Genomic DNA, 25,797 nt, shown 5'->3' with positions numbered 1-25,797 from the left:
CCGGTTCGTGAATCGGAGGGGGAACCGGGTCACGTGAGCCCGCCCTGCTGCTTACCGTTGACGCCTCCAGGCGGGGAAAGTCTTAGGGAATTTCCTTCCTATTAGGAAGAGATACAGGGAAAGGCAGGTGCCATCTATGGATCAATCTATTCAGTCAATATTTATTGATCTCTTTCTTGCTCTGTTCAATAAATATATCAATAATAATGATAATAATAATTGTATTTATGACCCGCGTCTCCTGATGGCTTAAGATATATATAAATATATACAGTAGAGTCTCACTTATTCAAGCCTCGCTTATCCAACATTCTGGATTATCCAACGCATTTTTGTAGTCAATGTTTTCAATACATCGTGATATTTTGGTGCTAAATTCGTATCAATAGCATTACTGCGTATTGAACTACTTTTTCTGTCAAATTTGTTGTATAACATGATGTTTTGGTGCTTAATTTGTAAAATCATAACCTAATTTGATGTTTAATAGGCTTTTCCTTAATCTCTCCTTATTACCCAACATATTCACGTATCCAACGTTCTGGCGGCCCATTTGTGTTGGATAAGCAAGACTCTACTGTGTGTGTGTGTGTGTGTGTGTGTGTGTGTGTATATATAAATATAAAAATAAATAGAATATAAACATTGAAACAATGAAAATAATATAAAAATAGGAAGATGACAATAATACAATAATATAAAAATAAAATAAATATTAAAATAAAAAATGTAAAATAAAAATCTATAAAATAAATATAAAAATAATATAAATATTAAAATAAATATAATATATAAAATACAAACACATGTAAAATTATATATTATAGGTAAAGGTTTCCCCTGACGTTAAGTCCAGTCATGTCTGACTCAGGGTGTTGGTGCTCATCTCCATTTCTAAGCCAAAGAGCCGGTGTTGTTCGTAGACACCTCCAAGGTCATGTGGCCGGCATGACTGCATGGAGTGCTGTTACCTTCCTGCCGGAGCGGTACCTATTGATCTACGCACATTGGTATGTTTTCAAACTGCTAGGTTGGCAGAAGCTGGAGCAACAGCGGACGCTCACTCCGCTCTCGGGATTTGAACCTGGGACCTTTCGGTCTGCAAGTTCAGCAGCTCAGTGCTTTAACACACTTAAATACATATAATATAATATAAAAATAAATGTAAAATAAAATCTATAAAAATAGATATAAAGTAATATAAATATTAAAATAAATATAATAAATAAAATACAAATAAATGTAAAATAATGTATATATAAATAAATAGAATATAAAATAATATAAATATCAAAAATATATAAAATAGAAATGTAAAAACAAAAAATAAATATAAAATAAATATAATTATCAAAAATAAATATAAAAATAAAATATAAAATATATAAAATATAATATAAAATAGATATAAAATTTTATAAGTGATATCCTAAAGTACTAAAATAATAATATAACATAGAAAATCTTAGAAATGCAATGGGAAGAATGGGTGCATCTCTACAGTGTAGAATCAATGCAGTTTGAACCACTTTTAACTGTCATGGCTCAATGAAATGCTATGGAATCATGGGATTTGTATTTTTGGCCTGTTTGTATCTGCCGGCCTGTTTACATTGGATAAGCGAGACTCTACTGTACTTCTATTTTCATTAATTCAAGAAGCTGAAAGACTGATTGAAAGCTGAAATATATACACTTACCTCTAGACAGTTGCAACCTTTCTTCTTAAAGGTTGAAAATGGCTGAATTGTTTAAATCTCAGATCCAAGGCAATCTAATGGACTGGTTTCATAATACTGTACTCCACTTTGTATCACATGGTTTACAATTACTCTTTATCTGATTTTTGGAAAGCCCCTTTTCTTTCAAAACAGGATCCTTTTCTCTGTTGGTTGGATTTACTGCGTGAGCGCCATCATTTTGAGAAGATGCCGCACAACAGTTACTCAAACATTAATTCAGCTGAGCTCGAAGGGAGGCTGAATGCAGCTGACAGAACAAATGCAATTCATGTGACTCATGAATACAATCGACAGACCAATGTGATGAAAATAACTGTTAACAGTATTGAATTGAATTACAGTAATGTAACATCCATCCATACAAATATATATATTTTTTGGTACATCAGCGGCTGATACAGTGTTTGTAAAGAAATAGAACATAGAAGCTTCTGCTACAAGCCTTTGGGAGATGTGTGTTTACTACAACAAATACAATTAAACTTGAAGAACAATATACTGTGAAGTAATTTATGTCATCATCCGAAATTGGGAATCATGTAGCCCGCCAAATGTTGTTGGACTGCAATTCCAAGCATTTCTCGCAACTGGCATATAGTTTTTAGAAATCTGTGTCATTCCCATCATGGCCTAATCCAATTGCTATTTTTGGAATCAGCAGATCAACCAAATCATTGACTCGATAAATCAAAATTTAAAATACGATTGGTTCAATGTAGGTACTCTAATACAGCACTTCCTAAACTTTTCCTCTTGGGAGTCCTTTTGGCCTAAGAACGTTTTCCATGATTTTTGGTATAGAGGTATATAAAATCAGTATAAAAATAAAACATACTGATAACAAATCAGCATTCGCAAGGCTTGCTAAACAGGCTGATTTTCCTTTCTATGAAGTACAGTTGAGGCATCTTCTGCAGAGTTCACTGTGAACACTGCACAACAGATGCATGCAAATGTCTGAAACAGTTCAGAAAACTTTTATTGCTGCCAAATTTTTGGGGACCTCAACATTGAGCTAAAGGGGCTTCATGTAGGATCTGGACCCACAAGTTAAGAATCAGTGTACTAATAGGAACTAGCGAATGGATTTAGGCTTGTGTTCCAAACAATACCTTTTATAGGGTTGTATGTCTTTCGGGCATACTTATATTTAGAAGAAAATCTCATTGTATTCAGTTATGCTTATCCTACATAATGTGATTCTGCTTAGGAACTTTAGATTAACTTCAATGAGACTGAGCTCAGATAAATGAGTAAGGATTGCAGACTATATACACTTTCTGTCTGGTCTCACACACTTGCAGAGTACATTAACTTTCAAAAATGAGGGGGAAAAGTCCAACTCTTTCTGTGCCACATCACTCCAAATCCGTTCTTGTAATGGCCTGCAGTGTACATTATGTGGCTCAGTTGTGTGTTGACAAACATCCTGCCATTAAACCTAGCTAGAGCGGCTTCTAAGTAGACATTTGACCTGTTCAAGGATTCCTTATGGTGAAACAGCTCATTGAATGCAAAGCTTGTCCATCATTATTTTTTTCCTTCCAACATGTTTTTTTCAGAAAATGGAAGGTAGTCTATGATAAACCCTCTGAAGAGACAGCATCAACACAAGTTTAAAAATCCAGAAATCCAGTTATAAGAGTGAGGTCCTGATGGAAATCGAATCCTACTTACTTGAACTGATTAAAAAAAAACAACAACTTTGAAGTGATGGCACAACTGTGAGGACAGAAATAGGGCCCTTTGAGACTCATCATATGAGTCTCATGATATGAGTCCAGGGATTGAGGATGTGTGTTTTTTGAAAGGTTAGATCACAATCTCCATAAACTCAAGCATAAACCACAGTGAGGAATCATGGCAGTTGTATTAATACATTTGCAAGCCAAGTATTTCTCATTTTGGGGAATTTTAGAGGTATTTAATTTGGAAGTGCAAAACAAGACAGTGCAAAGAAAGCTTTGGTTGTGCTCTTTTTGTGCAATAAAATAAAAAATCAAATTAGAACATACTGGACTAGGATTTTGTGCATGACATTTTGTGCATCACTATACAGAATGGAGATCTGTTACTCCTGTGCAATGTTAAGGTAAATTGACTCTGAACCTTGATTTAAGAAGCACAGCAACTGCATCTTTAACTCATCTGTCCTTTTCTTTACTATTCTGAAAGAAAGCATATACTTTACACCATGTCTTAATAGGACACACTTTGTGATTTTTAACTAAAAAAATTAGACCAGCTGTCCTTATACAAAATTCTCCAAATCCTTTATTTATGTTTTCAGGATGTTATATAGCACAATTGTTTGCAACACAATGAATGGCATCACACCAGCTCCAGACGTACTGTGCTGTATGACTGTATTTTGAAAACAATATCCCAGAGCACTGACACACACACACTGCACAACACTACAAATCACTTTGAAATGTATTATTTTTAAAACTAATAGCTAGAGACTTCAGAACCACAAGATTCTAAATGTAGCAGGATTGCCAGTGCAATGCACTGGTTTATGAGGGTCGTTCCAGCCACTGCAGTGTCGAAAGAGGGGTACAGAGACGACTAGGTGGAAGTAGTGTTGTCTTCAAAACATTCTGAACACTTAGGACAGTTTCAAAACTGATGGTTCTTGAGGTCTGTTGCAGGAATCCATTGTACAAACCTGTGGAGTTATCTCTAAAACTGTAAAATGGAAGAAGGGGGACTGTCTATTATGTTTGCATCAATGGTTCCTATTAGTAGGCACTGGCACATCAAGAGAGCTAAAGAAAATGTGACTGTGAAGAGTTTAAACAGGGATGAGCCTGAGAAAAATCTTTTGTTCCTTTGAGAGGTCAGTAACAATTCCTTAAGGTCACTGGGCTCCAAGTATCAATCCACTGTTCTTCTCTGAAACTCATCTTTTTTTAAACTCCAATGCAGCTCTCTAAAATAAACCCCTCAAATAAAAGAGCTTTAACACTGTTCTGTACAATGTTTGTTTCCAGAGTCCTCATTAGCTCTGGCTCTAGACCTTTTCTTTTCTCTTCAATTTGGATACTTTCTTGACAGTTCCGTTCTTGTTGAGAAGCTTCAGAACACGTTCTTTATGATCCAAGACCTTTAGCATAGATTCTCTAGCCTCGCTTATCTGATCCATTACAAGCTTACATCTCTGCATGTTCCCCTGAAAAACATGGTGTTGACATTAAAAAGGCTGAACATGTCAGATGCCTGCAAATCAGTCTCTTTCACAATTCCCTTCTCTCTGTTAACATTTAAAAAAACCATTTAATATACTCTGCAGAGAGAGAAAAACTGCAATAGGCATTACGGAAGAAATGGACAACAAACCCCTACCTGTATCAGTTCGTTTATTCGATGCAAGTCATCATCTGTTGCTGCCTTTTTCTTGGGGATGATTCCTTCTTGTAGGGTTGTGAGTCGTTCAAACACATCATGTTCCAGGTTGGTCTACAGGATATTAGGATTTTGAAAGAACATCCCACATTTTTACATCTTCATATTTCAAGCTGCATAAATTACATCTCCCTTCATTTTAAACTGCCAACTGATCCAGTACTACTATTCACTGCTGAAAGAACACAGTTTTTGGCTTGAGATCAGCATATCTTTATTCCAACTGCCATACAATGCACTATAAATATGTTTCAAAATAATACAGGAATTGCCCCAACACTGGATGAGAAAACATGGGTCCTAGATATGCCTCCTACAGAGAAAAACAATATCTCCCCCCAACACACAACTAATCTGTATCTGCTGAATACTCCATCCTCTTACCACTTCCACCTGGATCCAAACCATCATCCATTCTATAGGTTCTTTTCACAACCTGATGACAGCCCCTGTACTCTTATATATGCAATGTAACCAGATTATTTCACATTAATCATCTGGGAACGTAAAGGCTTGGGGAGTTTGGTGCTAGAATTCAAAGCACCTACCTCACCCCCACCTGAAAGAGAAGCATCCAGGAATGTGGAGCAGTGCTGCCTCCTCAAGTCAGCGGCACCATCCCAGACACTTCTTCAGACCTGCGCACCAAGGGAGGGATTTGCCAGTTTCGAACATAAACCGCATCAGCTCTTATGCCTGGATCAAAGCCTCCATCTATACTAAAGCTTCACGTTCAATTGATTTCAATCTGCCTGACTGTGACAGTTTATTTGTAGTGAGGGATTTAATCCCAACAATGTGCCCACCTAGTGGCAAATCTAATATATAGAAGTACACACTCGCATTTATCCATTTTCAAAAGACTTACTGGGTCAATGTTTGTGCCAGAGTAATTTCTCCCCCATTTTTAATGAAATCAACAGTTTTTCCCACTTACCAGCTGTAATAACTGTGCTGCGCAGAGATGGACTTTCCATCCCTGTGCACGGCATGACACTCCTTTTTGATTAGCTATCTCTTGCAGCATAGCCTTCTTCTCTTCTAAAATAGAAGTCAAAGATGAGAAGAAAGTGACTCATGATGTATGGGAAGTGTTAGCATGTACTTCAGTCATCTTTTCTTTAAAATAATGAGAACACATGGATCATCTAGTAATCTACACAGAGGTGCATTAGTTATTCATCCTCTGGGTATCTGAAGTTTGACTACAGATGTTGGTGGAATGTTGAAATAAGGATCATGTGTCAAATATGTTTTTAAAATTCTCTAAAAGCTACATTATATAATCTAAATGCAAAATGGCAAAGTTGAATGAGACTATTATTTTTGTCTGAAATCTTTACATGATTAAATATAGATATCTTATAGCCATGGGCAGTACACACCAATCTCAAAAGTGGTATTCTGTGATTCAAACCTAATTGGAAAGTAGCAAATATGTGAATGTTTATAGCATAATTTATGAAACTCCTACTAATCACCTGGCAGGAGAAAATAACTACACATATCTTGAAGCTCATTTCCTGAAAGTAAAATCCTGTGAATTGAATTAAGTATCACTGTAATCTATTAACAACAGATACACTATATTACTACATCTGTAGTATAAATATTTGTTTGTGGGTGTGTTGAACATCTTGTTTCAAGGGTTACATGTTTCAAAGAAAGCACTTGGATATACCTTTTACATATCTTAGAAACATCATACAAATTATAATGACAGGAAGATGTACCTTTCACCCTGACATCACTGTACCGCTGGAAGTGATGATAGGCAGCTTTCCATGGGTTTCGATAGTGACGAAGGAGTGTTATGGGGGGCCGTGGACGTACAGGCACATACCTAACACCTTCTTCATCTAAGAAAGGGTTAAGAAAAAGATACAAATCCTTTTAAATGTGTACATTTGAGCTAGAAAAAACAAATCCCATGACAGGGCCACATGGATCAACCATGCCCATGGACCAGCTTGGGAAAGGCTGAACTAAAGAGCAGATCATTTCCAACATTACTGGTAAGTGATTTTCACTTTGATTTACTGTATAATGACATGAACACCGAACATATGGCGAAAAAGGATTACTATCTTCTGGAGATGGTGGCTAACTAAAAAATAAAGTGCTTCTCAGAAAAAAAATATGATCACCTATATATTCTTTGGGAGGTGACTTGCGTTTTTCTGCCTTCACCAGCAAACTTTTGGTAGTAGATTTCTCATCATCAGTGCTATTGGTCTCCATCATATCCCCTTCCTCAGTAGAGATGACATGCTGCTGTTTCCGGGGTTTTTTCCTTGGAGAGGCACCAGGTGGCAAGTCACTTGGGAGCACTGAAAGATTGTTGGCCAACAATGTAAGAGATGGAGACACAGTATTCGTAGTCAGAGGAGGAACTGCTGAAAGGCAAGAAGCAGGGCATGTTTAGGAAACAGACCATGGGGGTGTTATATATAATTCCCCTTCCACTTGATAGGTGCTGTATGGTTTGTCACTTGCGCTGATCGCTTATTTATATAATACTGTACTTTAGAAAATGTGGTTTCTGTAGGGCCTCTCTCTCTCTTTCCAGGGATTTTGACAGTCTCTGTGTGTCAAATCCTTCCTTAATTTATTTTTTAACAGTTTAACCTTAAACTAAGGACAAGTTGGGTTTTTTTACTATAGCAAAAAAATACAACAACAACACAACTTTACAGCAAATGTCCTTTGTAAAAAAAAGAGTTCCATTCAGAAGCACACAAATCATTTGGAGCCAGTGCAATTGCTTTCCTCATTTCGCTCTTGCTGACATGCTACTATTGTTGTTGTTATTATATTTATATATACCCTGCATTTCTCACCATGGGGACCTGATGCAGTTAACAACCAAATAATCTAATGACCATTTAAAACAAAGCAAATATAAAATTAAAAAAATATTAGTGTGTGGATATAAAGTTAAAATACAATAAATGTTAGTTTAAAATTCATCATCCCCCCCAAAGTCCCACTCACAACCTCCTCATCCTCATCTTCCCCCAAATGCCTAATAGCAAAGAAAGGTCTTTACTTGTTTGCCATCCTGGTCTCTTCTTGGGAGAAGAGTTCCAAAGTCTGGGAGAAGCCACCAAAAAGGCCCTCCCAGACATTCTAATCTATGCCCATGCTATTAGACTGTGGCGCTTCATTTTGAAATCAAATACAATAGCATAGTAGTTCTAAAGATACATGTAGAATTACGAAAAAAACGGTTTCATGTTACACGCTACTTTTCAGGAGATGCTCTGACTAATTCTAAAAAACAATTCAGGCACCTCTCATTTTGTGAATTAGTTAAGCAGAGAATTACCTGAGACTGGTCGCATGATGTCCATAGGCTCCACCTCCTCTTTAATCTTTATCTCTGGCACCGCCGGGCCCAGTACTGTAGAGAGGACACCACTTATTGTTGATGGAGGGGGAGGCGCAGCCACAATTGTGGCTGAAGTCGGTGGAGGAGCTGGAACTGTTCCTGGAATGGTTGATAGGGCTGTTGCAGGTTGGGAAGGTGGACTAGCTGCTGTGATTATGGTTGGAATGGCAGAAGGCGGCTGCTGAGAAGTAGGGACTGAGATAGGAGGTTGCTCGTTGCTTTGAATAGACACTGCTTCCACAGACACAGTTACTGGAGCGGCCATTGATACATGAATTTCGGGTTTAGGTTTGGCACTAGAGGAAAAGCAAAAGTTAGACAGGTTTCTTATTTAAGATGTTATAGGTAAAACCTTGTGGAAACATCAAAAACATAATCTCAGCAATCTGCTGAAAACATACTGCTCCTATAAATAAATATAAATCTATAGCTCTTTTATGTTCCACAATTGTTACTTTTTATTTTTAAGAAGCATTACAGAAAACAAAAGGTACAGTCTGTTCCAAAATCTTCTAAACAGATGTCAGCAGAATACTTTCTAATCAAATTTTCTACATTGCATTACAAATTAAGATTTGGGTTTTCTAACACTTCAAACGTTTAGAAACAGGTTCTGTGGCACAACTCCATCCCAATCATGCAAGCAATTCTCTCTGAGTAAAGCCATACAAACAGGGCTTTGAATAAGGATGAAAAATCTTTAGAGGAAAAAACTTCAAGGGCCAAAACACCTCAAATCATGTTAAAGAAGACTATATATTTCACTAGAGCTGGACACAGAACAGATTGACTGACTGCTGTGGAAATAAATGAGAATGGGCTAAGACATTCTGAAATATTCCATGGTTGGCTACTACCTGAAAGAGGACTGCTTTTGTTGCAAGTTTAACATTTTCTGTTATACGTGGCTTTCTACAGCAATTTGGCTATTAGTGATTGTAGTCAATCATTTGGGAGACAGCAGTACTAGTCAGAAAGGCAACAACGACCTGGAAAGTGTGTAACATGCAATTGCTTGGGGAGGAGGGAATTAACAAGAATCAGCGCAAAGTTGTACAACTTCACCAGTCAAGAATGCAATGTGCATATTTCAGTTAACATTTGTTTGCTCAGCACAGAACCAGTTGTACATACAGTAACTGTCTTTACTATTTTGTAGTGCATGAAAACCAGCAGATCGCCAAATCCTTGGATCTTTTATTAATCACTGTGCTATAAGGTCTTACCCGGCTGGCCTTGGTGATCCAGATGCACTCCTCATAGAGCTCTCTACTCGAGTGCCAGCAACCTCAGGTGGCTGAGGAGGAATGAGGTTTTTCCTAATAGCCAACCTGCAAAAAACAAAACAAAAAAACCCACAGAGCTAAATGCTAAATAGTTAATATTTCCACATGCAAATTGATCCCGATTCCTTAAAAAGAAGGCTGGATCCAGATTTACTACCATTAAATGTAATCAAAGCAATGATTTACAAATGCCATAGATTCTAATGAGTCTACTCTCAGTATAAGCAAACCTGTCAAACTCCAGGTAATTGAACTACTTCAAGTTTCCTGTTTTCCTAAACCACTTATAATTTTAATCTACTAATGTTTATAAACTGAGCAAAGATAGAAACAATCCAGTTTCTAGATAAAACTTACAGTTTTTTAAAAAAAATAAGCAATCAAATGATAGAAATGTTAAATTAACGTTTACAGCATGGTTTCCTTAGTATGTCAATCACATCTAATACGGGTGATAAGCAGTATGAAGCTGCTTGTCGCACAGTAGCACACAAGTCATAACTATTATTATCCCAACTAGATTTTCACTCACCCATCTGTAGTAGGCTTCTTTCGGAGAATGCTTGGGCGGGGGGATGAACCTTGGGCTGGTGTGCCAGAACCAGAACTCTGGCTATGGGTTTGCACCACTGTAGTCGAAGCTGGGGCAGCATTGAAAGTATTGCTAATTGGATTGGCCATTATAGTAGCTCCATCTGTCAAGACCACTAGTGAGAGGAACAAGTATACAAAGTTAGCATAGGGGACCAAAAATAAGCCAAACATGGTTTCCTTTCAAAATAAAATGTCTGGATATTGCTGTTGATTCTGTGCTTCCTCTACAACAGGCCTGCACGACTTACAGTTCTCCAGATCTTTGGGCTTCTAACTCCCAGAAGCCCTAGCTACTTTGTTCAATGACCAGAAATTCTGAGAGCTGATGTCCAAAACAATTGGAGGGCAGCATGTTGTGCATAAAGTTGGAAGAAACTCGGAGCGGCTTACACTGGGACAAGTCCAAAACAGTATTACATCAATAAAAACAGTAACACAATAAAATCACAATATAATAACACATCTTACAAAAGTTAAAATAACTTAAAACATAGACAGTAATCCCAATCCATGGTCAAGCACCACAGGCCATGGGCCATTTTAGGAGGAATGGAAATCTGAAAATGCATATTCTTCGGTGACTAGGGATGGGAACGACTAAAGATAATGAAGTGCATGGAATGGCCAAGGCCTAGGTAAAGCACATAGACAATCAATTATCAGTTATGAGAAGGCACCTGTGAACATCCAAGTTTTCAGATTCTTCCGGAGGGAATCCAGGGTGGGAGCTAATCTAATCTCCTAATAAAGTTTAATCTTTTAAATTCTTACTATTTTATGTTTTACATTGATTTTACTGTAAGCAGCCCTAAGATCTTCAGATACTGCATGGAGAAGAAATATTTTAATCAAGAAACAAACCTTGCTGACTGGTTGTTGTGTAAACACAGGGTGTTTCAGAATGATGGATCCAATTTCAAAGTAGCATATTTCACGCTGGCAACATGTTACAATTACACTAAATGTTACAAAGTCTCGTGAGTTATCAAATTATAAAATGTTACTAACCATTTTGAGGCAGAAACAAATCTAAAAAATAACTCTTCCAATGAAGAATATCTCATTAGGGCTTATGTTGTGGGGTCACCATCTTTTGAATGACTGAGTCTAAGGGCTGCTTGTATGCTGTGAGAAGCTTCTGGCGGTAATCATTTGAAACTTTGTACCTCGCCTTTCAAGTGGTACAAATTTCATTAATGGTTGGTTTGTGGTTCCAGAGATATGGCGATTTCAAATTGAGTCAATTTTTTAAAAAACACCCTGTACGTCAAATACAATAAATAAATACCTGATGCCTTGTTTTCCGTCTGTGGCTGCTGAGTGCTCAACGGTGCAGTCTGAAGACCTTGTGTGCCAATTGGTGCAGCTGGATGGAGCCCCTGGGTCCCAATTGGTGCTGACTGTATCCCTTGTGCACTGATGGGGGCAGGCTGTATCCCTTGAGCACCAATCGGTGCAGACTGGATGCCTTGTATATGCCGGGCATGAGACGCATCCACTGTCATGAGCTGCATGGGATTCAGATGGACTGTGGAGGCTACTCCCACTCCAGTCTGAGCTGCTATCGCTGAATTGGGAGCCTGAGCTGAAACTAGAGCAATATACTCAATTAGTTCAACACAAAGCAAAGCACTTTGTTATGCTCTGCTACCAAGCAATATTGGGATTCAGTATTTAAAACTCAATGGTTTATTTGCACATCTGTGGTTCTTCTGAAGATACCAAGGTTTTAAATAAAATTCCCAAGTTGGTTCTTAAAATTTTGGATGTTTGCATAACAAAGGTGGTTCTGTATTGGTAAAACGGCATTATAACAACCTTCATGAGTGTTACTGCAATTATGCTGCTCAACAGAGATAATACGTTTTGAGACATCCAAATACGTTTTGAGACATAGCTTCTTCAATGAGCTGATATTGTACAATATATTAACATTTTGCAACAGACAATTACAGCTTTTAGTATACTAAAAATTACAGCACAAATGAACCCAAACTGCACCTCCACCTTGTATTATGTGGGTTGCCACTATTCATTTGTAATACAAGATCAGTAGGATTATAGTATAAAGTCCTCAGGCCAACCACAATTTGCCATTTGTCATGAAACAATAAACCCATTTCCAATGAAGTATATACCAAGTAAGCAAGCACACATGAACTAACATAATCTCACAAATAAAGATACTGGCCTCTTACATTGCTATGGATTATAGAAATAATATATGGCAACATATTTTTCAAACAGATAGTGCATTTTTGAATTCTGATGAACTGACCAGCAGGAGCTAACACTGAATCCTTTGGGGGGGGGGAGTATGTCAATGTAGAATGGTTGGACTTTCACAGAGGTTGCATAAGGTCCTTGGAGCAATTAATTATTTCTCAAGCATACATTTCATACTCGGACTTCTAATTTTGTGGGAAGGGGACTAATTGACTATTTCACAATGAATTATCTCAGGACCATATTGTTCCCTACACTATTGTTTGAGCAACGGTGGAATCCAGCACAATTATGATGGCAGATATTTACACTACACTAAGAATGGATAGAACCTTGGGATATACATTCTCCAATTACAAATTAAGACATTTGTTTCTCAAAGTAACTGCATGTTAGATTTTGCATCACTGCTATCTCCAGTGAAGTACTGATGTCATTGCAGCATTGGCCTTCACTTCTTGCTTGTAATTTTCCACTAGAGCATAGAACCATGTTTTCTCTTTTTAAAAAATCAGCTGTTCATGGCTGTTCTGAAGCAGTTCATAAATCAGTAAACTTAATAATTTCTTACCAGGATACTGGCGGATAGTGGACACAGAGCTGGTAATAGGTGTGTAAGTGTGGGCAGCCAAGGGGTAAGAAGGCGGATATGTCGGTAAGAAGTATTGGAATTGAACAGGCACTGACTGTCTATAAGAGTGAAGATAAGTGTTAGAAACAGTGTTATAGTTATAACCACTTAAAGCACTACAGCAATGATTATTTCACTTTACTGTACTTCAAACCACTCTTCTGGTTTCCTTGTTTACCAAATGTTCTTACTTTGGAATAAAACCTGGTGAAAAGCCTCTTAATTCACATCCAACTCCTTAAACATCTCATCACAACAGTATAGAACAGTGGAATCAAAAGAGTAAACAGATGAGATGAGAAAATGTAAAGGTTTGTATATATTCTATTTTGCTACAGATATACAAACCTTCTTACAGCAGGAACAGCCAGTGATCTTTGAGAATACTGGCTTATGGAGTGAGAGCAGTGTGCTGATGCCCATTATTGATTTATGGAGTAAGAGCAGTGAGTTGCTGCACATTTTCCTGCTTGCAGTGGAAGCAACTAAAAAAATGTTTTGTTGTTCCATCCAACCACAGGGGTTTTCCCTGGTCTGCGTCACAATGCTTCTTTTCCAGCAGACCAAAGAAAATCCATGGGATGTGCTTTGTTTCTCAGGATTCTTGGGAAACAAAGCAAGAAAATATATATATAAAAAACTTGTTTTCAGATGATATCACCAAAAAGCATGGAGTACAGTTCCCTGTTTTCTTCAACCACTCCTGCTGCAAGTGAAAGTGATAGATTAAAGTACATGAGCGTGTTACCAATGAACTTGGATTTCTATGCCATGCAATCACAGGTATTAGGGACAGCCTTAAAAAATCCAAAGTAATACAGCAATATTGATAATTGACCCTGAATGGAAACTTCTTCTCTGTCAAACTTCTCAGTCAGATGGGCATGTGTAAATACTTCATACTTATCTACTGAATAACATTACATCCCCTTTCCCTTATTTCTGTGATTCCCTCACAACTGATTTTTGAATACAAAAGGAGTTGACATAATCCATGCTGCCATAATTTCTCGGAACTAAACTGCAGAATACACTCTGTCCATAACAGGGATCATCAATGTGCCTTGGCTACTCTGGCAATTCCAAAACCTACAAGGGTTTCCCAATGTGTATATGCAAGAGTTTATAATGCGTTTTAAACCTTTGTCTCAGGTATTTCAATATGTATATGTTTTAATATATGCTTTCATGGTTGCATTTTAATGTTTTAATGTGTGATTTTGTAGATGTATTTGTTGTGCCCTACCTTGATCTGAAAGGAGACAAAATAATCAACAAAACATTATCATTATTGTTATTATTATATTAAAATCATGTGGGAGATCCAATTATTTAATTTAATGAATGCAACTATCCTTACATACAATATACAGAGCACACAGCTTGTCTGATATAAGTAAATTTATTCAATTACCTGTTATCATTTCTAGCTTCCATTGCAACTGGATTTGGAGATGCCCGGTGCCCAGATATAGGAATGAGATTACTCCTCTCTGCAGTGTAGTCAGATTGGATGCGAGGAGAAGTGTGTGTGATTTGCTGGGGGACCACTTTTGCTGCACAATTGGAAAAGACACTCATTATTGAAATGCGGACTAAACAAATGATACTATTTACCAAAAGAAAACTGGCAAGTCAAATTCCTCTGTGTTGTTTTCACAAAACTACAGGAATTTGGAAACGTAAGTATTTTTGAATGGGATGAAAATGTGATAAGTGTATCTAACCATGCTGTTCCACATTAAACATTACAAATAAAATGAAAGCATGACTCAGAACAAGCCTTTTCTCACCAACGGGGATGTTTGAGGTGGTCACAGCAGTTGCATGGGATGAGTGTGAGGGCATTGTAACAGTGACAATCGTACTTGTAGGCGCCTGAGTATGCGATACAGAACCTGAAATAAAGATATATATGTGGTTTAATCTTCAATATCTGTTGCTTTTAGATCAATAAAATGTAGATCACAAAACAGGCAAACATTAAGTCTCCACCAAAATAAATCTTCTTCCTCTCCAAAAAGCTTAGTAGCCCTGAATAAGCTCAAACTTTCTCTTCTTTTACATGGTAATTGAGGTAGTCTACGTTTTCCATGTCAGACTACTCTCTGAAATATCATGTTAAAGGCATTGTGTAATGTCTTATAGTAGTCAACAAATGAGAGACAAAGAGCTATTGAGTTTAACAAGATATGTCATCCCTTACAAAGGTTCTTATTTTTTACACAAGGATACCACACAATGTGCTAAATACTCACCAGCTGTAGTTGCTGAAGGAATGCTATTAGTTGCTAAAATAGGTGCTACTGTTGCTGCAGCCACGGGAGTGCCAGTACTAAAAATGGTTTTCTGTAGAAAAAATTGTATATCAATAATAGTAGTAATAATAGCAACAATAATGCAATTTTATTTGTTACCTGCTTCTCCTCACACTGTGAGGCGAGGCACAACAATTAAAACACATAACATAAAATACATACATTAAAACACACAATCACAAGATACATATATTACCATACATAGTGCAAGGATTAAAATCCAATACTATACAAGGACATATATTAAAATACAGATAGAATATAAATTTAAAATTCACTGTTAAACGAAGGGTTGCTTGTATGCTTCCTGCTAGTTTGACTTATTATCTTGCAGAAATGTGCGTAATCACTATAGTATACAGACTTTAAAAACACATGATAACAAGAGTAAAAAAAAAATAATTGAAAAAATTCTTTGTAAGGATTCACCTGGGCCATGGTGTGCAGCTGCTGTTTCTGTGCTCCTATGGCTGGGTGAGAAGGCAAGGTGATTCTGGTGGCTGTATCCCGTGGCTGTGCAGGACGTTGAATACTGATAGGTGCAGAAGGCGGGTGCTGCTGGATTGACAAAGTTGGCCGGCTGGGAAGAGATTATTTTGCTGTAAGTACTTAAGAGTCAGTGAATGCTAGCAGAAACTGTGGTCTCACTGATGTGTGTTATATGAATATACCAAAAGTAATGCAGAATTTCTCGGGTCCATTTGACATACATGACCATATCAAGTGAAAGGTACTTTAATCATCTGCATAGCAAGCAACTGCTTTTAAGAGAACATTTTAAAAGTCTCCATATGGTTGCTATCTTATGCAAAGTGGACCTCAACTACATTACCTACATATACTGTTTTATATTATATTATATTTTATATTCTAAGGCTGTAATTTGAAAGATATACAGGGATAGGAACAAAATGGGACTTACTTTCCAATAAACACATGTAGGACTATATTTTTAATAGACAAAAAATATTTGAGTTACTCAACGCCACATACAGTAGCCTTTACCTGAGAGTAGACTCTGTAGCATGTGTTGTTGTAGTAGTAATAACAGGTGACTGAGCCCTTGTTGCTGAGACGGTTGCTACCACTGCAGGAGGGATATTACTCGACGTTGTCACAGCAGGCCGGGACTGTAGAGGCAAGGAATAAACAGCAATATCATTTAAACTGAAGCTTTAAACAGATTCTGCTTTTTGGGGAAAAATTAAAATTAAAATGGTAACTGAAATGGTTAAACGTTTAGAAACGGACTCCGCTGAGTGAAAGGTAATTGTGTGATCACCAGGGGTAATTTCTTCCTCTGGGAGATTTTCCCCTGCACACAGGACAGATATGTACATACAGTAGAGTCTCACTTATCCAACATAAACGGGCCGGCAGAATGTTGGATAAGTGAATATGTTGGATAATAAGGAGGGATTAAGGAAAAGCCTATTACACATCAAATTAGGTTATGATTTTACAAATTAAGCACCAAAACAGCATGCTATATAACAAATGTGACAGAAAAAGTAGTTCAATGCGCAGTAATGCTATGTAGTAATTACTGTATTTATGAATTTAGCACCAAAATATCATGATGTATTGAAAACATTGGCTACAAAAATGCGTTGGATAATCCAGAACGTTGGATAAGCGAGTGTTGGATAAGTGAGATTCTACTGTAATAGGATTTTATTTACATGAAAATAAACCAGAAAGCCATACTAAGAATTTTAAATAAAATGAGAAACTTTTAATAAGAACAGCTCATCTGTGGTTTGCAGTTAGGTTTATTGCAATAGAATTTGAGCTGTAAGAATTTGGCACCAAATTTTCCTGGTTATTTAACGATGCAGTAATGAACAGACACTTTTCAGTGGATTCCCACTGAAAAGGCTACAATAATGTTAACACAGCAACAACTCATCTTCAACATAAGATAAATGTCACCTGCCTGGATTGGTTGATGAATGATGTGCTGGACTGCTGGTTGCGCGGCTGCAGCATTTGGCAATTGTGAAGCTGGTCTCAGGACTGTTGTTACTTTAGAACTGGACATCACAGCAGCTGCTGCTGCACCTGTGGAAAAATAAAAACTCCCACTACAGTGTTCCCTCACTACTCTGTGGTTCACTTTTCACGGATTCACTGTTTCGCCGTTTTTCAATAAACTCTAATCATAAAAAATTACAATTTACAGCCTAAGGAAGGGAGGAAGGAGAAGCCAAAGGGAGAGAAAGGAGCCCAAGCGGCAACGGGAGGAGAAGGAGGTGATTTATCAACACACGATTGGTTGATAGACTTAAAATAGTGTATAACTACTAAAATAATATATAAATATTAAAATAAATATAGCGTCCCTACTTCGCAGATTTTCACTTATTGCGGGCGGTCCTGGAACTTAGCTCCTGCGATAAGTGAGGGAACACAATACTTTACTTTTCACCCCCAAACAGCCATAATCCTACTCCTCTCATGATAGTTTATCCTTAATCCTTACCACTCAAAAAAGCAACTTTCTGGTTTCAAATCTGGTTTGCACAGCCAACAGCTAGAGGGTGAGGCATTGGTGAACTATACAGCATGGTTCAAAATGATGGACCAAGTTTCAAAGCAGGATATTTCATGATGGCAACATGTTACAATTACACAAAAACTAGGCAAGTGAGGTTTATGTATCTGTGAAATGTTCAGGGTGGGAGAAAGAACTCTTGTCTGCCTGAGGTGTGAATGTAAAGTGGTTCCCCTGATGTATGGTAAAGAACACTTTTCCTCTGGGTGGATCTTTGTCTTTATTCTCGTGGCTTATTCTTGGCCTTGCAGCTCTTTCTGATGTCTGTGGTGGAGGATCCATTGGCCTGTAGAGCCCAGTTTAGTTGGTTCAGTTCACCCTGAAGGAGGTGGGGTTCATAAAATTCTTTTGGCACGGTCTGCCAGGGCTTTAATTGTGCTTTTTTGACCTGGAGCTTTTATGCAGGTTTCTATCCAATGTGTGTAGGTTTTCTGTAAACTGTGTGGCCCAATTGTTGATTTGGTTTACAAATGACTAGGACTAGCCCGGAAAACTCACAGCAACCCAGTGATTCCGGTCATGAAAGCCTTTGACAAGAAATGTGTTTTAAATGTCTTCTATGTATTTTGATTTATTTTATTTATATTTTAAAAGGTGCTACGTGGTGGAGGAGGTTGTGGGGATGGGTTTTTAAGTTGTATATTTTTGAAAACCTTATAAAAATTGTGTATGTGTGTGTGTGGGGGGGGAGACTTCTCAATCATGAGTGGTTCATGGTTACAGAAATATAGAGATTTCAGATCAGAACCATCTTTTTGAAACACGCTGTTAGTAACCATTTCTCACTGTATGCCTAGTTAGGTCTTAACATTTTCTCCAAGAAACACAGCTATACAATGCAAGGTGAAACTTAATGCTCCAGTATAGTCTTTGCTAGATAATTCAAAGCATAGAATGAAACCTATTTATCAAAGCCCCAAATTTGTTCTTAAGAGATGAGCACATTATCGTTATTCTCAAAAAGATATCATTCCATACAGTACCTCGAGGCAAATGGGAAGCACCGATGTGCAATGGTGGCCCAGGAGCACTACTCCGGATTATTGACATCTGAACATTGGTTGTCATGATATGGTGCACATTGCTGGGATGTCCCTGTGGGGAAGAAAAACTACATGAGAATTTTTCCTATGTAACCACAAATAACACCTTAATTTTGCACTATCATCATAGGAGATACAAATTAAATTTGGGGTAGAGTTAAGCAGAATGGCTTCCAGCCATTTCCCTTTTATCTTCATGGCTTAACAAATAAACATCATACTTGAGCTGTAGAGAATGCTCACCTGTTGTCCACTGATAGTTGCTACAGGAATAGCCGAGGCCTGGGGGATGCTGCTCTCCATTGTCACAGTCACCTGCCCAGGGACTTTGGTGGGACCAGAAAGAGTGGATGGTGGAGCTGGTGCAATAGGGCGGCTGGGGATTGTAGGCTTCAGGGGAGGCTGGAAAGAACATGAAGATATAACAGCTTGCTCATTGCATTTTGTGGCAAAGGAAGAAATGGAAATAATACAAGAACACACCAGTTTTCTTATCTCGGAGGATGGAGCATACATTCTGTACAAAACTCATGAGTGAATCTACATAGACTATTTTGCATTTCTTTGTACAGTATACAGTAGAGTCTCACTTATCCAAGCTAAACGGGCCGGCAGAAGCTTGGATAAGCGAATATCTTGGATAATAAGGAGGGATTAAGGAAAAGCCTATTAAACATCAAATTAGGTTATGATTTTACAAATTAAGCACCAAAACATCATGTTATACAACAAATTTGACAGAAAAAGTAGTTCAATCCGCAGTAATGTTATGTTGTAATTACTGTATTTACGAATTTAGCACCAAAATATCATGATATTTTGAAAACATTGACTACAAAAATGGCTTGGATAAGTGAGGCTTGGATAAGTAAGACTCTACTGTATATAGATTCTCAGAAGAGAAATAATGGAAAAGATAGATCTTTTTAAAACAAATACTATCTTAGATAAGTAGAGCAACTAGTACATGAGAGCATTAATACTGGGTAAGACATAAATGTACAAATGTTTCAACTTCCTTGAAATGTTTTTGATTTTGTATCACATGCATTTATTTTTGAAATCAAGGATAGTTTGCCCACTCAGAACAGTTTCAGTGAATGATTCCGCATGGTTGCAAAAGTCATTTATGGGGCAGTTCACTTCACACAAAACAGGCGAGCTCTTAAATATTTTCAGTTAATTTTTCTACTAGTCTAGCTTATTTATCAGGGTACATCGATTTACATTTACAAATGTGTCATAAAATTTAAAATACGACATAAATGTTTGCAATTTTCTCTGTCCCAAAGTTTAAAAAATAATAATGAAATTCTAAATGCTAATGAAACGCTATAAGGAAGAAAGAGTTAGTTGTAAAACATACCTCTGCCCCCCAGGCATTTAGAGAAAGACGAAAGGCAAGTTGTTGGGGGTGGTGTGAGTAGGATTTTGGGGAGCTATGTAGTTGTTGACTGTAGTTTTAATTGCAAATTTATTGTATTTTTCTTTTCATTCTTCGTAACATAAAGATGTGATTGTTTTTAAATTTTTTATAAATGTATTTTTATTTTCACCATTGTATTGCAGATATTACATTTTCGATAAAATGCAATGCAGCTGTATTATTGCTTCCCCTCCCTCCACACGCTCCCTTCCCCTAAACTCTACACATATGTGTATAAACACATACAATTTTTAATAGCATCTACAACAATTTTTATTATATTTTATATTTCATAAGGCAAAATGTAATTGTTTTATTATTTTTATAGTTATATATACATGCATTTACTTTGTTGTATTGTGTCATGCTTGCTATTAGCCACCTTGAATCCCTATATCAGGAGAAAGGTGGGATAAAAATAAAGTAAATAAATAAGTAACAAATCTAAATAGAGTTGTAAATAAAATTTAGCCCAAGTGAACTTCACTGTTGGCAGTACTCTGAAACAGTATCTCCAGTGTAAACACGACCCTTCATTACCTTCATAAGACCTTCAGGAAAAGAAAGTGGCACTGCTGGAGTCAAATGAGCTGGAGGAGCTGCCACTGTGACTGGAACACCGGGCTGCACTGGATGGTGTGGAGTCAGCATCTGCACCTGTGGATATGGCCGCACAACTACCGTTTCTTGCTTCTCTTCACGAGACTGGAGGGAGCCACCTGGGACCACATGATCTCTGGGAGTAACTTCCAATTCTCTGTTAGGTTCATCATTTACTACTGAAAAGAGACAAAGATGTAATGTTTTGGAAAGGAAATGTCTTGATTATGTTTGATTAAGATAGACCAGTATGATATTTGATCTCAATGGGATGTATGCCCAGATAACTCTATTTGATAGTGCAGATTTCACAGGAAAAAATCCAGTAGCTGCCTTACCTGTTGCTGTTGGGTTTATCAATCCAGTAGATCCGCTTGTGGAGATCGGAGGAGCTGGTCCTAGATTTGTTGAAGGGGCTCCGGAACGAGGAAACTGCTGAGAACTCATTTCCACCTATGGACCACACAGAGAGTGATAAAAACGTAACCATGCTCTTGAATCACCTTATTTATAAGGAATCCAAGTCAACTGAACCTGACTACACACTTCTATCAGGTTATCCTGAGTTAACCCCACAGAGACTTCTAGAAATGATTAGTTCCACTCTAGACAACATATCTCACTAAGCTTAACTTCAATTCAAATTCAATTTCTACCTGAAAGAGAGAAAAATAGAATTTTATTCAGTCTTCTTCCTTGTAGAAATGTGCTTGATATGGAAATTAAGAAAACTGCACACATAATATATGATTTGGATGGCTCTGCACAAAAAAACTGATATAGACTGCTCTGCAAAAAACGATTTAATGGGAGGAGGGTGCACACATTAAAGACACAGGATTTGGCTCTACTTCAGAAATATACAGAATACCTAGTTCTTCCATCTATATTTAAAAGACTACAGTATGTCCCATATGGTGAGTTTTTGAATAATGATGTAATCACATTTCCAAACTCCATCTTAAATTCCAGTTCGGGTTCAAATCATTGTCCCTGCAAAGCAATACACTGATAGCATTGTTGAACCACTGAATTGCAAATCTCATTTAAAGTTTATTTTGTAAACTTATGACACTACTATTGGAATCTTTAATCATGTCATAAGTCTGCACATTATTAGGGGAAAATGTAAATTTCCCTTGCAGAATTGTAAGATGTTAAGGGTGTTTACATTTCTTTTGGCTATGCTGTATAACAACTGACAGCGGATAGACATTTATCCTATGTTCCTAAATCAGCATATTTTATTTATATTTTATTTTATTAGTATATTTATACACATTTTCTTTAACAGTAACTCTGCTGTCACACCAAAGATGTTTTAAATGTCTTTAATGCTAATGTGTCTTAACTTTCTATCAGCTTGGGGGATGCTGGTTTGCCTTCCTGTTTGAGCAAGGAACCCCAACAGAATCAATGTCCACGGTATTATTTAAAGAAATAATAACAATTCATTAATTGGTCTTGGGCCTATTTCCACCCAGGCACTATCTTCCCCAAAACAAAGTCCATACTTTGAGTTTGAAGGTAACTGTTTGTTATTGCTCATGGATGATTCTGGAGATGAAGGACAGATGAAAGTTTCCCTTGCTCACTTTCTTTGGTAAAGGGGCCTTTGAGGCACCCAACGCCCAAGGTGATCAGGCTGGAGGCTGAGAGAGCAGGTCTCTCCTAGTGAGGCCTGACACCTCATTGAAGGCGCTGGAAACTCCACAGGCTGTCACGGACCAGCGGTAGATCAGTATACTCTGAGTTCCCAGAGTAATTAGTATTGGCTTGAAATGGCTTGTCCAAGCATGGATCTCGCTGAGACCAACTATAGACACGTCTTGCTTCCAAGATTCCCTGGTGGTAATAGTCCTAAACTAAAGATAGCTCCCTTTCCCTGGGCAAAGGGGCAGGCAAATGTACTGATCCAAACCAGAGAGGGTTTCCTTAAGCTCCACTTTCATAAATCTAACCCAAAAAATTGATATTCTCAAGCTGTGGGTGAGACAGCCTAACAAAATGAGCTGGGACGTACACAGTTCCATGACAGTGACCCTAAGATAAAACTTCCTTGGCAAGATGTGTTCAGTACAAGTTTTTCTTTGCCCTCTTCTGAGACTGAAAGAGTGTGACTTGCATGTCCCAAATGGTTTCCATGGCTGAGTGTACATTTGAGTATCCAGAGTCACAATCTAATACTCAAACCACTACACCAAGCACAGGCAAACTTCGGCCCTCCAGGTGTTTTGGACTTCAACTCCCACTATTCCTAACATCCGGTAGTGCGAGTTGAAATCCAAAACACCTGGAGGGCTGAGGTTTGCCCATACTTCACTACACCATGCTGGCTTTCATGAGTAATTATTCTATGTATCATGTGTGTACTTAGCATGTTCATATTTTATATTTTAACTATATTGATTGGGCATGTAAACCGCCCCGAGTCCCTTCGGGGAGATGGAAGCAGGGTACAAAAATAAAGTTATTATTATATTATTATTGTTTGATTTATTCTCCCCCCAAATACCCAAGGCAGTTAAGGGACAATTGGAGCTGTAATTGATCAGTCTCAAGGGCCACATATTCATCATCCCCATGCAAATGAATTGATGGAGTTTGGCACGAGTTTAACAAATATGGCTCAATGCTGTGGAATCCTGGGAGTTGTAGTCTGGTGAGACAGGGGCACTGTTCGGCAGAGTAGGCTGAATACCTTGCAAAACTACAACTCCCATGATTATGTAGCAATGGATTGTGGTAACTGACGTGGTGTCAAACTGAATTAATTCTACACTATAGATCAGGCATAGGCAAACTTGGGCCCTCCAGGTGTTTTGGACTTCAACTCCCACAATTCTTACCAGCCTACCGGCAGGTAGAAATTATAGGAGTTGGAAGTCCAAAACACCTGGAGGGCCCAAGTTTGCCCATACCAGATATAGTTGCACCGAAGGGCTCTTTCCACCATCCATTTTTCTTGCCGATCCCATTAATCCCACCTTCGTTGCGTAGGATCAGCTCCTGTCTTCACATTTCGGTCCCGTCTAACTTTCTCCTCTGCGATCAGAACGCGTTTACTGCCAAATCCGGGCGAAAGAGTGAAGGCATCGAGCAGGGGCGTCTCCTGAGCTCTGGTTCTCGGCGCAAGCTCCGCCCATTCGAGCCTATGTTAGCCCAGCCTCCCACTCCCGCAGCAACCAATAGGAAGCAAGCCTCTCCTCCCGCCTAGCCAATCCAAAGCATGGTCGAACACATCCTACCAAGCAACAGGCCCCGCCCACAGGCTCATGAGTAAGCCCCGCCTCTCCTCCAATGACAAGTAGCCTTCTCCCTGCTTTTGGCCAATACAATGCACCTCCCAACCAGTGAGAAAGCCTGTAAAGAGCCAATGGGGAGGCGGACCATGGCTCGTTGACCCGCCTCCCTTCTCACTATGTGAAACAAGACGCGCAAGGCCGGGGACCCGGATGTTGGCCGAGGATAAAAAAGCGACAGCGAACGCACTCTCAGACAATCGGGACCTCGAAGAGGAGGTGCGCGGTTGCTACTCCGCTTTGCCTTTTCGAGCGCGGGCTGGCAAGCACAGGCGCCTTTTTAAGGAGCCCTGCCTCCGAGGCGCTTCCCGCTCCGCCCAGTTACCTGCAGCCGGAGTTGCGGCGGAATCTCCCTCACGAAAGCCCCCAGCGCCGCTTTTGGGGCTGACACCGCGCGGGGGCTCAGTCCGGGAGTGTTGCTTCCGCTGCCGCAGCGACGCACCCCTCCCCGCTTCCCGCCGATTGGCTCCCGGCTAGTTCCGCCCACTGTGGCGGGAGGCGGCGATTGGCTGGAACGCTGGTCGCGAAGGGGCTCTTGGGAGTTGGAGTTCGCGATCTGAGACTGGCTTTGCTTCATGTCGCGAGACGCTAGCTGAAGCAGAAAAGGCTCGATTGGTCCCTCGGAAGAAGGCGGGACGCTTGTGTGTTCCCTCCGCCTACCGAGGCCCTGATTGGTTGGCTTCTTTTGGAGCGCTTTGGGAAAGGGCTTTGGAGGGAGAAGCAGTTTCTGGCGGAGATGGCGGGAAAACGGGCTGGGAGCTATAGGGGAGCGGGTCTACGCTGGACTTAAAGCAGGTTGATGTCGCTTTAACTGCTGTAGCTCTATTATATGGGATCCTGGGATTTCATAGCTTGATGAAGCGCCTGCACTTTTTGGCAGGAAAGGCTAAAGACCTTGGAAACTATGACTCCCAAGGTTGCATAGCACTGAGCCATCACAGTGTCAAACTACATTAATTTTACAGTGTAAAGTACATAACGGTGAGGGGGACAAGGGAATTCTGATTTAATCTGATTCATACATAGTAATTGTATGAAGAGTGAGTTAGATTAATAAATAGCCTTAGTCTTTAGTGTTAGAAGGAATCAATTGAATCTGCCATGAGAAAACAGGGCAATGAAACATGGCAGGGCGATGAAACACGAGCAAGGAGAACAATATTTTTGTTATAGAAAAGTAGGAAAAGTGAAGAAAGAGAAGAGAGAAAAAAACCCCGTGATATTGGAAAAAAGGAAATTCTATATATATACATATATATATATATATCCACCCACT

At 38.7% G+C, this 25,797-nt stretch overlaps 1 protein-coding gene across 7 annotated transcripts; it reads right to left on the bottom strand.

Moving 5' to 3' along the window:
• Positions 1-3,990: 3,990 nt before the first annotated feature.
• On the bottom strand, positions 3,991-24,999 carry sap130 (Sin3A associated protein 130). 7 transcript variants are annotated; one of them, XM_008106479.3, is made up of 21 exons: positions 24,847-24,999; positions 21,558-21,672; positions 21,160-21,398; positions 19,437-19,595; positions 19,134-19,245; positions 17,533-17,657; positions 16,602-16,726; positions 16,026-16,176; positions 15,537-15,627; positions 15,072-15,176; positions 14,693-14,834; positions 13,219-13,337; positions 11,710-12,012; positions 10,360-10,534; positions 9,768-9,872; positions 8,479-8,837; positions 7,298-7,546; positions 6,884-7,009; positions 6,088-6,191; positions 5,091-5,204; positions 3,991-4,917 (listed from the first exon to the last, which is right to left on the bottom strand). In XM_008106479.3, exons 2-21 carry the CDS (start codon positions 21,664-21,666, stop codon positions 4,759-4,761), a joined length of 3,171 nt encoding a protein of 1,056 aa, XP_008104686.2. In that variant the 5' UTR covers positions 21,667-21,672; positions 24,847-24,999; the 3' UTR covers positions 3,991-4,758. The 7 variants fall into 7 exon arrangements, 6 of the variants coding, with proteins under 6 accessions (XP_008104686.2, XP_008104687.2, XP_008104688.2 ...); XM_008106480.3 differs by having other exon boundaries at positions 7,298-7,543; XM_008106481.3 differs by having other exon boundaries at positions 7,298-7,480.
• Between the last annotated feature and the right edge of the window lie 798 nt (positions 25,000-25,797).

The sequence above is a fragment of the Anolis carolinensis genome, chromosome 3 (assembly GCF_035594765.1).
Source record: "Anolis carolinensis isolate JA03-04 chromosome 3, rAnoCar3.1.pri, whole genome shotgun sequence".
NCBI lineage: Eukaryota > Metazoa > Chordata > Lepidosauria > Squamata > Dactyloidae > Anolis > Anolis carolinensis.
The sequence above is the reverse complement of the archived record's forward strand: the minus strand, read 5'-3'. Positions and strand labels throughout refer to the sequence as shown.

Coding starts and splice junctions, on each gene's coding strand:
- sap130 (XM_008106479.3), bottom strand. CDS start 21,666: ATGAGTTCTCAGCAGTTTCCTCGTTCCGGAGCCCCTTCAACAAATCTA. Junction 15,628..16,025: donor AGCTGCACACCATGGCCCAG/GTGAATCCTTAC, acceptor TTTTTTCTACAG/AAAACCATTTTTAGTACTGG. Junction 14,835..15,071: donor CACCTCAAACATCCCCGTTG/GTGAGAAAAGGC, acceptor CCAATTGTGCAG/CAAAAGTGGTCCCCCAGCAA.